General features: G+C 43.0%; 1 protein-coding gene across 5 annotated transcripts in view; it reads left to right on the top strand.

Moving 5' to 3' along the window:
- LRCH3 (leucine rich repeats and calponin homology domain containing 3) overlaps positions 1-14,216 on the top strand; it is a 3,082,729-nt gene that overhangs the window by 2,624,037 nt on the left and 444,476 nt on the right. For all 5 annotated transcript variants that reach the window (XM_044070695.1, XM_044070696.1, XM_044070697.1 and 2 more), the window contains one exon: positions 4,566-4,646. In XM_044070695.1, the coding sequence (XP_043926630.1) occupies positions 4,566-4,646 (81 nt within the window). The remainder of the gene's footprint in view (positions 1-4,565; positions 4,647-14,216) is intronic.

Here is a 14,216-nt window from a genome sequence, read left to right on the forward strand (position 1 = left end):
CCCAGCCTTCTGTAATGTCACTTTCATCTTTGCTCAGTCTGCCCAGGTCTGTACCACAATTCCTCCTTTCCACAATGTATTTAAAAAGCCTTTGCTTCTTCTCTTAATCCTTTCTTTCAACTCCCTTTCAGTTTGGTCTTTGCTGCCCTCATCTCCTTTGGTGCATGTCTGATAGCCTCCTTTGTAGCCTCCTTGTACTGTACCTCCTGCACCACCCAGCCCTTTCATTCCACCTCTTCTGTTCATTATCTTTTGCCCGTGCTAGCCTGTGTAGCCCCTTTGACCTTCTGTTTTCGCATGTTTCTCACACTGCTGCTTATAGCCATGAGCATTCCATGCCTGATCAAGAGTCATGGCTTCTTTCCTCTTTCAACTTGCTCCAAGTCTCGTAACTCATTCCTGACCCTTTCTCTGGCACATTATAATAAACTGTCCCAAAGTCCCACACCATCATCTTCCTGTTGTTCCCCTTTTCCATTGTTGTAAATCATTCCGTGACATGCTCACTGTTAGTTAATAGTGCCTTAACTTGGACATTCATGATCCACTTTGCATTGGTTCAACTGCATCTAGAATTTTCCCTTCTGGTACAGTCCTGCAGCAGTTGCTTGAAACCCCTCATTGTGCAAGACCTCTGTCTTTCTGTGTTGGATGTTAAAATCTTCAGGTATGTTCATATTCACCATGTATGTCTTACTGTTTTATTTCTACCTGTCTTTTATATTCTTCTGTACTGTGTCATCTGACAGTTTAGCAGAGGATGAAAGCTATTAGCTGCAAATGAGCTTCATCCTGTAGTCCTGGGAATCATTTTCTCCACCTCCATTTGCCTGTTATGTGATTCTAAGTAAATGACTTAACCAGGTACTGCTCTGTCATCCTTGAAATGAGGCAAATATGTCTTGTTAAATTACCTGGTTAATAAATAAAATATGTAAATCCTGTTCCCTTAAGGAGTCTGTTTGGGATACATTGTGTCAGTTCACCACCTTTCCCCCACTTTCTTTTGCCTTAACTGTGAGGGCCCTTACCCTATGTTGGTACATACAAACTTGCTAGCCCCACTTCTTGACTTGCTGTTATTTTTTATCTTCTGACCTTGCATTTGGTGGGTTATTTATGAGTTCTTAATTAAAAATTTACCTCCATCTGTGCTTTCATTTCCAGCCAGCTCATGTCACATGCCCAGTAACTTCCATCTTCCCATGTATTACTGCTTGCAGCTCCCCTTCTTTCTACCCTCATTCCTTGCATTGCTGAGTAATATTACACAGCCATGCTCAGCCAACCTTTTCTATTTTCTGCTGCATTTTACTTTTTTTTTCTTCCTGAATCCCTGTCCCTACTTTAGCACAGCTGACACTTTTTCCTCCTCCTATGTTAGTTCACAAAGATATGATTTTTGAGATGTACCTTTCCAACCTATCACTATGTTGTTGCCCCTTTCTGGCCAAGATGGAGTCTGTTCTAGTATGTCCGTCATGTCTTCCCCTGTCCTCCTGTTTCAGCCCTTTCTTGTTGTCCACTGCTGCAGGGAATGATACTCCCTAATTATCTCTTTCTTCTGTATGCTGTCTGTTGATTCACATAGCATATCTGAGACTGCTACTTCAAAACTCTCTCATGGCAACTATTTACCAAATCCATGGCCCTGCTTGCTACTACCTTAGCTTTATCGTGTGTCAGGTTATTGATGTCTATGTGCATCACAACAGATGTCTACCCCATCCTTAGCTGATCACTTTTGTTAACCTTCTCCCACTCATTAATTGTAAAGAGAGAGACCTGTTTCAGTGAAATCTTCTCTCTTCTGCCTCTTTTGCATATACTCTTTAGCCCCATTTTGATAGTCTGCAATCACAGATTTCTCTTCTTTGTCCACACACTGGCTTTAATCTTTTTCATTTTCTGCACCTTTTCTATCTGTAACTTTCCCCCTCCACTCTCACTACCTCATCCTATTTCACTGCTTGTGCAGGTTGCTGCCCTTCCTTATGTTGTATTTAATCTTACCTGTACTCTTCCCGCAAGACACATCCAGTGTTCTCACTCATACCGTCCACTTCTCTAATCTGGTTGAGTTTTTCTACCTTCCCATTACCCTTGTCATTTTGTGGTGGTGTTCTCCATTTTCTTACTCATCACTTCTGTTTACATTTGTCCTTCCAGCTTGAATTCCCTTTTTGTCCTCTGTATTGAGACTGCATTTTGTACTTTTTCCTTTACTCTTGTTCTATATCATGCAACCTGCATGCACTTTTGTGGCAACTTTGTGTTCATATTCTGATGGCAAACATCCTTCTCCCCTTTCCGTCTTGTTAAGACTGGGGTTCCCCAGGGTTCTATCCTGGGCCCCCCCGTACTTTAACATATTTACAAATAACCTCCATGTCTCCTGCCCCCACTCTACCTTAATACAGTACACAGACAATTCCACAGTTAACAACTCTGACAATATACAAAATCTCCACACTGTCACTCAACAATCACTGCACCTAGCAGAGAAATGGCTAACTGAAAACAGCCTACTTCTCAACCCCAAAAAGACCAAGCTTTTCCTTTTCCATCCAAAAAACCTCAATCCAGCTAAAGACAACTTCAGCATCTCATCCTTAGATAATACAATTATGACGGCCAAATCTAACACCAAATTGTTTGGCGTTACTGTAGATGACCGATTAAAATTAAACCTACATATCTTAAACTGTATCAAAAAGTCCAATCAAAAACTAGGTGGTCTATACCACAACAAGAAATATATACCTAACAAATTTAGACCTACACTGGCTCAAACATTTATTCTACCATACCTGTTCTATGTTGTTCCCATACTTACTAACCTCCAAAATAATCTCTTAACCAAACTAGAAACCACCTATAACAAGCTAGCCAGATTTGCAGCCAGTAATAGCTACAAATCCCATCATTGTATTTCCCTGAAAAGCTTAAAATGGCCTGAGCTCTCCCATATGCTTCAAATATCACAACTGCAAATTGCACACAGCATGCTAAATAGCCCCAACACCTGCCCTACCCTTGCATCTATAATTGCACACTACATACCCAATCGTGGCCTCAGAAGCGCACACACAAAAAAAAAAAAACTTCTGCAGGTCACAAAGCCAAACAAAAATATTAGAAAAATACTTAAGTCATTCAACTGCATACTCGTGGAACAAACTTCCATTGTCCCTTCTCTCCACTACCAAAAGTGGTGAATTCAAAAAACAACTGAAAATTCACTTCCAACATACATGGATCTATACTTGTCAGGAAATTACCTAATGAGTTTTTCTTCTCTCAATTAACATGTCTGCCTGGTATCTGCCTAAAACTGCCTACATGTATTACTCTCTCTCTGCAGTTGGTAACTATGTTATTAAATGCATCTTTGTTGTACTATGTCATGATGTTACTCTGAATTTTTTTTATTTTAGGCATTGCTGTATTCCTTGTAAAGAACTTAATGCTAACCAAATTTCTCAAAAACATATTATTACTGCGTTCTCAAAATACTGTACTTTTGTCTTGTATATATTTGTATTCTATATTTCTTTCTGTTTTTATACTGTTATGTATCTTACAACTTGAATTGTTATTTTTTTTTCTTATTTTTTAATTACTTTCCTGGTGCTTTTCTCCTCGGTTCTCTGCTGAAAAAGGGCTCTCTGGATCCAGTCGGACTAACCCAGTTAACAAATGTAAAAATAAGTAAAATAAAATATTCTCCTGGCCTTTCTTTCTTCCTGTCTTTTCCATCCATATCTTTTCTGCTAACTTTTTTCCCCCTCCTTTTCCAATTCCACTGTATCCTTTTTCTCCTGACTAACCAGTCTGTTGCTGTTTCTAGCTACCTTATTCTACTATGTACCTCCCTGGTGTGCTGCAGTCCCCACATTTTCTCTCACCTAAAAGCTTCCTGAGCCAGACAGCTGCTCTCCATCCCGATCCTCTATCAAGTCTATTTTCCACTCTAGTCCAGCCCATGTTGTTTAAGTGCCTAAATGCGGATGTCTCTCAGTGCTCTGACAAAGGTCAGAAGACAAATTGGAGAAAATCTTATAATGAGTTGTTGGCTTGTTTAAGCGTTTTCATTCTTGCAGTGCTATGCTATGCTATGCTGCAGCTAGGTAGAAAACAATGCACTCAGCTTTAGAATAGACCTTTGCAGCTTTTTGTACATCTAGCTGTAGATTTTACTAGTTAACTGAAAAGAGCATTAATAATATCACTATGGGACATTTAAATAAGTCTGCTGTCTTGAGTACATCGGAAGCAAATGTTTGCATACTCAGAAAAGATGTGTGAATAAGTGTCCAAAGGAAACTGTTATACATTTTGTCATCCACTTCAGTTTGTAGATGTACAATTTGCTATGTTGGTAAGTGCATTTTTCCTTCTATTCTTATATCTCAGTGACATAATTTTTGCATTTTATTTTTTAGTTGCCATCGTGTAATATGTATTTTTTTGCTTGTCTTTTCACATTATTGTATAACTTTTCTGTTGTTCCTCCCACTGTATTGCATCCATTCTACATTTCTGTCCTTATCTTTGTTTCATAGCCTCTCCTTCCAGCAGAAGTAGGTCCCATCTTGCAGAGAGTTTCCTTAACCGTGCTGCCCTAAGGGACGAAATGAAACAAGGTAGGTTTGAAAAAATGTAGTGCAACCCAGCAAAATGGTGTTGACGTTTTTCTCATTTGTTTTGTGTGTTTGGTAATAGGACTATGTATTTATTTTTTAGGGTTGTGGTTTATTGCATTCAGTGTTTTGTATGAATGTTTGCTTATTGGCATTGATTTTATTAAAACCAGTATATCTACTTTTTAAAAGAAGAAGCAGCAGTAGATTGAGACTAGGTACAGATAATCTGCTTTTCATTTTACTTGTCCCTAAGGAATTATGCTCCCATATTTAAAATATAATGTGGAAGCAAGTTTGTAAATCATAAGAAATATATTTCAGATATCACCCTTGCCACTGGATATCTGTCTTGTTATTATTATGTACGTTTTTATAAGTGAGGAAAAACTCTCAAATCTTAGGCCCATACCACAGGTCACCACTCATTAAATTGTCAAATGAAGGCTTAACTTTTGCAGTCTAAATTCTCTTGTGAATATTTTTCTTTCAGGATTACATATCTTTGACATCCTCAAAAATTGCCTGAACTACTGATCAGTGTTGCGATCTTTATCAGTCTGTGTTCTTCGAAATGTAGATTTCTGATGCAAGTTAAAGCTACCTGGGCTACTTACTCAGACCATTTCCATAACTGGTAATTTATCAGTCCTAGTTGACCAGTTGCATGTCTTTTTTTTAATCTCTCAATAGACTTGTAACTGTATATGCCATGTACATTAATTTGACTGCCATTTTTTCTTCTCCTTTATAGCTTTCTTATTATCATCTTTTCATTCTTTCCATGTGTATATCAGATATTTTTGCAGTGTTTTCTATCCCAGTCAGCTTCATCCATTTTATGTTTCATAATCTACTGTTATTTACATATTCATTTTCCTTCAAACATTCCATAGGTTCATAGGTTGGTACTAGGCTATCAGCCCTAGGGCCTATACAAGCCTAGCCATAAAAATTCCCTGGCTATTTCTTCCCACACTATTTACTTCCCTGGACCCCTGTCTAGCAGAGCGACTGACGTGATCCCCGGCGTGAATTTCCTTTCTCCCATCCAATCGTCAAGGTTCCTTTTGAAGAGGGCCAGAGAGGCACTCTGCTTGACATGTATGGGGCAATCTGTTCCAGAGTCTGGGGAGTCTCTGGATGAGGAACCTATCCCTCCAGCATGTTTTGTTTATTGTGATGACAAGGTTTAGATCCCTGGAGATTGTGGCCCTGAGGGATTGGGATTTCTTTAAGTGTAGCATGTCCAACAGCTCTGGGTTTGACATGGCCTAGTATGTTAAGCAGAGATTGCCTCTGAGTAGACGATATATGACAGAGTATAGCTGGAGTTTTTTAAGGTGGTTAGCATAGGGCATTTGCTTTAGGCCTGTGATTCTTTTAGTGAGGTATTTCTGCGGCCTTTCCAGTTGTTGCAGATGTCTTGAGAGGTACATACCAAACGGAGTGTTGTATTCTATAATGGGTCTAATGAGGGATGAGTAAAGTGGGACAATGACCTCCTTTTTTCTGGATGAAAAGCCCTTAGTGATGAGGTGTGCCACATAGAAGGATTTCCTAACTGTTGTGGCAATGTGGTTATCGAAGGTGAGACCACTGTGTACCAGTGTCCCTAAGTCTCTTATCACACTTTCGGTGTTTAGTGTACTGCCACCTATATGATAATTCACGGGTACTTGATGTCCTTCAAGGATGTATCTGCAGTCCTAACATATGGGTTGTCCTGCCTCAGGCAGCCCTTCGGTCGGCCGGATTCCAAAGTCTGGGTCTGGCCTCGGCTGATGTCGCACTTCACCCGACGTCATAGTTGCTGCTAATTGGGTATAAAGGCATCAGCCGACGCCATTTTCCTCTGTCTTTCTTGCCGCGCGGTGCCCGAAGCAGAAGCTGTTCGCAAGTGCCGGTCGGTCAGATCCAGAGATTTCTACTACCGAAGACTTCTAAAAAGCTAAGTACCCTGTTGGGGACCCTTTCTTGCCTCAGCCGATGTCAGAAAAAGTAAATAATTGTTTAACTTGTGGGAAACAAATACCTCATAAGGATTTCCACTCTTACTGCCTTCCTTGCTTAGGCCCAGACCACCACGTATCAGCTTGTCTAGCCTGTGCTTCCTTCAACCGACGGACACTTAGACGTCGGTCGGAGTTTGCAGAGGAGGTTTTTGGTCCCGCTTTTGCTTACAAAATGCCGTCGGAGACTCCGACTACACAATTAGCTAAAAAGCGTAAGGAAAAGGACTGACACTCGCGGTCCGCGGTTTCGGCCGAAACCACGGTTAAGCCAACCGCGAGTGTCTCGGTTTTGGCTGAAACCGAGTCCTCGGTTCTTCCTTCGGCCGAAAGCTTGCCTCCGATTGCCGAGGCCTCACACAGCATGGATGAATCTGCTACTGAAATTTCTCCTGCTGTAGCAGGCACCCAGGATTTGTCAGCTGCTAGGCCCCCTGCATCTATGTCTATCAAGGCTTTTTCTAGGGCTAAAGCAGCTAAATCTTCTAAGGCCTTGCCTGCTAAAACCCCCTCACACAGGCCTACCTCTAGCTCCCAAATGCTCAGCCTGGCTGAGGATCTCATTTCTTTGATCAGGGGATCCCAACCTCACCCAGACAGGGCCTCTCAACCCCCTCCAGAGAAGAGGCCTAGAGCAGAGCCCCCGGATCCAGTTTCTACAGACTATTCCTCGGATGATTCAGAAAACTCAAATCCTCCAGAAGGCCCTTATTCTCCATATGAGGATTCTGATGCAGAAGACTCCATTCCTTCTGCCTCTCCTCCTGAGGAATTTTCTTTTGGGGAAACCTTACATGCTATGAGAGAGCATTTTCAATGGCAGGGCCAGGATTTTTCAGATTCAAGGAAAAGGCTAAGGACCTTTTTGCATTTACCACAGCATAGGCCTTTAGCCATTCCTCCAGTACTAACAGTTGTGGATGATGCATTTAATGATGCCTGTACTGCCCCTGACTCTCTTCCCCCGGCCCCTGCTAAGCCCGACAGATATTACAGGGTCCCGGACACACACTTTCACTTGAATAAGGCTCCTATTGCAGATCCTGAAACCATTTCACAGGGCCCCAAAGCTATAGCAGTTGCCTCTGCCAAAAACCCCCTCCCCTCTGAAAGAGAATCTAGAGCATTAGAGAGATGCGGTAAAAAAGTTTATACTTCTGCTACTCTTTCGGCTAGGGCCTTAAACTGTCAATTCCACATGATTCAGTATCAGGAATTTTTGTTAGACCAGCTAAATAAAAAACTGTCCTCTCCTGAACCTATAGACCGTAAGTCCCTTCAGGATTTGGTACATAACACTCAGCAGGTCAGTAATCATTCCTTAAAATGCGGCTATGATGCACTGGAGGCTTCCTTTAGATCAGCTATGACTGGAACAGTGATCAGAAGGCATGCATGGTTAAAAGAACAGTCCTTACCAGACCATGTAAAGTCAAAACTTCTAGATGCTCCCATGGAGAAACAAAGTTTGTTTGACTCCCCTGCACAGCAAGTGCTAAAGGTGGAAGAAAAAGCAAAATCTGTCCAAACAGTCAAGGATTTCTTACAGGTCCAGCCTCCGAGGTTTAGTAGAAATTGGCCTTCGAAGAATTGGTCCTTTCCAGACACCTCCAGAGCACAGAGAGGCAGAAATAGGCGCCCAAGAGGCAGAGGTCAATCCAGAGGTGCCTACAGGGGACGTCAGTGGCAGACTAACAACCAGAGAACTACTGCCACAGATCCAGCTACTACCACTACCACAGGACAGACACAATGACTTGACTCTGATACCGCCTACCAGGGAACAACTGGAAGCACCCTTAGGCGGAAAGCTAGCCTTATTTTCCGTAAACTGGCATTACATTACAGGAGACAAAAGGATTTTACTCCAGACTTTTCCTGGTACCAAGGAAAGAAAACCAATGGAGGCCTATTCTCGACCTGTCCGCTCTGAACACATATCTCATTGTTCCAAAATTCAAAATGCTGACCCTACAGCAACTTCTTCCCATGCTGGGCAAGGAGTCTTGGCTGGTGACTCTAGATCTCAAGGAGGCATACCTGCACGTCCCTGTACGACCAGATTGCAGAAGATACCTCAGATTTCTTGCAGGATCAGAGCATTATCAATTCTCAGCATTGCCCTTTGGCTTATCTACTGCACCCAGAGTATTCACGAAATGCCTGGCATCAGTAATTGCTCATTGCAGGCTTCAGGGAATTCAGATTTATCCATACCTGGATGACTGCCTAATACAAGCGGACAACAGGACCAAATTAACAAAAGATTTGGAAAAGGTTATACAACTACTGCAAGCCCTGGGATACACAGTCAACATGAAAAAGTCAAGGCTGGTACCATCCCAAAGGATAACATCCTTGGGTGCAGAACTGGACACTTCAAATCAGATGGCATTTCTCACAGCAGAAAAGCAAAAGCAACTACCACTCTATTTCATGGCATTAACTACACAGAACCAGCTTACAGCAAGGAAAGTACTGCAAGCCCTGGGTTACATGGCATCCTGCATAATCTTGATTCCACATGCCAGGCTGCATATGAGGAAGTTGCAATGGTACCTAAGGAATATATGGTCTCAACACAAGCACAGTCTAGAAGCCCAGATTCCAATAATTCCATGCCTGAAACAAGAATTCCTGTGGTGGGCTCAGGCCTGTCAGTTGAACAGAGGACTGCCTTTCCACAAACCTCGCCCAAGCCAGACTATCACCACGGACGCCTCAGACCTAGGCTGGGGGGCACACATGGTGGACAAGTGTATACAAGGACTATGGACACAGGACCAGCTGAACCTACACATAAATCAAAAAGAGATGCTGGCTGTGAAACAGGCAATCCAGACATTCAGACCATTTCTTCAACAGGGTCATTTGCTGATAAGGACGGACAACACCACAGTCATGTGGTATATCAACAAACAGGGAGGCACACACTCATATTCTCTATGCCAGATGGCAATGGACCTGTGGAATGTGGCCCTGAACCTCAACATTCAGCTCCAGGCCATATTTGTGCCAGGCAAAGAAAATATACTAGCAGACACCTTAAGCAGAACTACCATGGATGCCCACGAATGGATGCTGCATCCAGACATCTTCAAATCCATTACAAAGAAATGGAGACTACCAGAAATAGACCTGTTCGCATCCCCACACAACCACCAATTGAGGAAATTCTGCACAAGGACATACCACCCACTTGCTTGGAAGGTGGACTCCCTATCCTTCAGTTGGGAAAACCTGACAGCATATGCATTCCCACCTCTTCCTTTGATGCACAAAGTGCTACTGAAGATCAAAGAAGATCACCCAAGGATCATCGTGATAGCTCCAGACTGGCGGAGGCAGCATTGGTACCGCTACTGAGGAGCATGTCTCGGACACACGCATGGCCTCTACCTCTAGTTCCTTTACTGCTAACACAGAACAACTTCAAGATCCTACATCCAAACTTGAAAACACTGCAGCTAGCTGCTTGGAATATTACATAAAACAAAATAACCCAGATTTATCTCAGAGGGTTAAAGACATTATCCTGGAGGTTCGCAGACCCTCCACAAGGAAGACTTATTCAGCCAAATGGAAAAGATACCTCATTTGGAGTGCAGCAAAAGGAGAAAATGTATCATTAGCAAACATAGCTAACATCCTGGAATATTTAGCAGAACTTTTCCACAATGGCCTGTCTTACTCCTCCATTAAGATTCATGCATCAGCAATTTCAGCAGAATACAACATGGATCCTCCAGTATTCTCTCATCCTCTACTCAGGCAGTTTCTGAGAGGAATTAAAAATGTAAAGCCTCCAAGGAAGCCACCTTTACCTACATGGGACCTTAACTTTGTGCTGGAAAAGTTAACACTTCCCCCCCTTCGAACCAGCAGCAACAGCAGAATTACAGTTCTTATCTTGGAAAACTGCTTTCCTGCTTGCAATCACTTCAGCAAGAAGGGTTTCTGAATTACAGGCATTAATGGCAGTACAGCCCTTCCTTATCTTCCATCAGGATAGAGTGTCCTTGAGAACTAACCCTACTTTTATGCCAAAGGTGGTCTCCAGGGTATCATTGAACCAAGCAATCCACCTACCAACATTCTTCCCCAACCCACAGAACAGGGGGGAAAGACTACTACATACCTTGGATGTGTACAGGCAATTGTGCTACTATCTGGACAGAACCAAGAACAATAGAAAAACTGACCAGCTTCTGGTAGCATATGCAACAGGAATGGAAGGAAAAGCAATTTCAAAACAGACAATCTCAAAATGGATAGGAAATTGCATTAGATTTTGTTACTCTTTTCATGGAAAGACAACTCCAGAAAACATCAGACCTCACTCCACAAGGGCTACAGCCACTACTACAGCTTTCTTACGAGGAGTGGCTACCAAAGACATTTTAGAAGCTGCTACTTGGAGCTCCGTGCATACATTTGCCAAGCATTATAATCTACCTTTATACTCCAGATCCCAAGCAGGTTTTGCAACTGCTGTTTTACAAGGGATCTTAACTGCACCATAATCTTCTTAGTGCCTCCTCCCCCAGTTTGGCTATGGTATTCTACCCATATGTTAGGACTGCAGATGCATCCTTGAAGGACATAGTACAGTTTTGTACCTACCATAAATGTAGATGTCCGAGAGGTATGCATCTGCAGTCAGGATTACCCACCCTCCTTCCCCTCTGTGGTACTCCTAGGGTATTTGCCCATCTTGTAGCTAGCTGGGGGAATCTATTATGGTGTATTTGTTTGTATATATGTATATACATGTTTATTTTTGTTTGCTCTCTACTGTTTGGAACCATTTGCATTTATCCAAATTTAGCCTTCCTAGAGGGCACCTGGCATCTGGGGCAAGAAACACTGAGGAAAATGGCGTTGGCTGATGCCTTTATACCCAATACACAGCAGCTATGACGTCGGGTGAAGTGCGACATCAGCCGAGGCCAGACCCAGACTTTGGAATCCGGCCGACCGAAGGGCTGCCTGAGGCAGGACAACCCATATGTTAGGACTGCAGATGCATACCTCTCGGACATCTACATTTATGGTAGGTACAAAACTGTACTTTTTTTCCCAAAGGGGATAACTATACATTTCTTGGCATTGAGCTTGAGCCCATGGCTCTGGCACCAAACATCTGTTTCTGTAACGCCCTTTTGTAGAGTATCCACATTATTTGAGGATTCAATAATGGCTCCCAGTTTGCAGTCATCTGCGAACTTTGTTAGCCAGAGTCCCTTAGTGTTGGCCTGTACTTCAGAGAAGTAGATGCCAAACAAGAGTGGTCCCAGGACTGAACCCTGAGGTTCTCCACTTGCCACTTGTCTGGAGCTGGATTTGGAGTCGGCTACTTTTACAGTGTGGGTTCTATCAGTAAGCCAGTTAGCAACCCATTGGGTGACGTAGGGATTAATGCCCAGCTTAGTAAGTTTATCTATGATTCCAGAGTGGGGGATGGTGTCAAAGGCCTTGGCAAGGTCTAGATAGGCTGTGTGAACCACCTTACCCTTGTCCATGGCTCTGGAGACTGATTAGAAGAAGTCAGTCAGGTTCAGGAGACAAGATCGGCCCTTCACAAATTCAAACTGGGTGGGGTCCAGTGTTTGAAGGTTGCCAATGTCTTTGTTTATAAGTTCGATGATAATACGCTCCATGGCCTTGCAGATAAGGCTCTTCAGACTGATGGGACAGTAGTTTCTGGGATCCAAGGTGGATCCCCCCTTGTGGAGTGGGATAACTGTCGCTCTGCGCCACTCAGTGGGCAGATTAAACATGACACTTAGGTGAGGTGCCAGTTCATATAGTAGTTCATGTAGTACACAGCCCGGGATGTCATCTGGTCCCATGGATGCTGTATTCTTAGCTTTGGAGAGTACGTTTTTTTACCTGTGTGGCCATTATTACCAGAATTTGGCAATCTTCCAGTATTGAGATGGGCCATTTAGGGGGTGAGAGGGGGGTGAAGTTGGCACTGAATCAATCTGACAGGATATTGGCAATATCCTTGGGATCAGTATATTTAATGCCATTCTGTTTTAGCTCAGAGCAGATTTGAGCATTGCCATTTAGATTCTTGACATAGTTATAGAATGCCTTGTGGTTGTCTTTGGAATCTTTGGCAATTTTATTTTCGTAACTAGCTTTGGAGGATTTTATGAGGGATCTCAATTTCTTATTGAGGCTGGTAAGGGAGTTTTTTGCATCCTGGGATTTTCCTCTTTTCTGCAACAGTTCTTCCTTTTGTTGTAAAGTTTGTTTATGGCAGGGGACTACCAGATTGGCTTTCTTTTTTTGGATGAGAGCATCTTGGTTCTATTTGGGATGACATGATTCATGCATGAGTGGATGTGCTCATACACTGCCTTAGTGTAGGATTCAGCAGTTGAACTTTCAGTTCCCGTCTGCATGTGTGTCATGAAGTTTGTCACTTCTGACTTGAGTAGCATGAAGTTGGCTTTGGAGAAGTTTTTTATGGAGGTTTCTTTACTGAGGAGTGGGGGTGGGATGTGGATGATGTCCTTCATGGATGCATCTGCAGTCATAACAAGTGGGTTGTCCTGTCGTCACCATATCCATTAAGGCCTTCGCCAGCTAAGCAGCCAAAAAAAACTAAAAAAACAGTGCCTGTTACCCCCCACATCAGGCCCTCTTCTAGTTCTCCACCACCCAGACAGGGCCTCTCTCCCCCAGAGAAGAGACCTAGGGCAGATAACTGACCAGCCTGAGGCTCCCTTCTCCAATTTGAAGATTCTGATGATGAGAATCCCATTCCAGCTGCTTCCCCACCAGAACAGTTCCAATGGCAGCAACAATTTTTTCAGACTCCAGAAAAGACTTAGGACCTTTCTGCACCTCCCACAGCACAGGCCAGACAGATTTTGGGTGTGCCAGGTGCTCATCACACCTCACACAAGGCCACTTGCAGACCCAGAGACTATATATCAGGGTCCCCAAGCAGGTAGCCGCGACACAGCTAAAAACCCTATTCAGAGATGGTAAATAACATACAAGGTTAGCAACACCATTCCAAAAATGGCTATATGATGCACTGGAGGGCTTCATTTAGATCAGCCATGACAGGCACAGGAAAAGCAAAATCTGTTCAACTGTCAAAAGATTTTCTTGCAGGTTCAACCCCAAGGTTTCAGCTCCTCTAGGCGAAAGTTAACCTTATTTTCAAAAACTGGCATTACATAACAAAAAGACAAGTGGATTTTGGCTGGTAGAGATCTCAAGGAGGCATACCTGCACGTCCCCATTCGACCAATCTGCAGAAGATACCTCAGATTTCTTGCAGGATCAGAGCACTATCAATTCTCAGCATGTATTCCAACAAATCACAATCAGCCCAGACTACACTACAGACTACATTAATTACAACATACCTGAATGACTGCCTGCTACAAAGGGACAACAAAAGCAAGCTGACAACAGATTTACAAAGGGTTATTTTTTACTTTTCACAAGGACTGATACAGTCAGTCAACAAAAAGTCAAGGCTGATACCATCCCAAACCAAACAAGGACATTGGGCGATTTGGAGGTGGACACAGTA

The sequence above is a fragment of the Protopterus annectens genome, chromosome 4.part1 (genome assembly GCF_019279795.1).
Source record: "Protopterus annectens isolate FY-2018-M chromosome 4.part1, PAN1.0, whole genome shotgun sequence".
Lineage (NCBI taxonomy): Eukaryota > Metazoa > Chordata > Ceratodontiformes > Protopteridae > Protopterus > Protopterus annectens.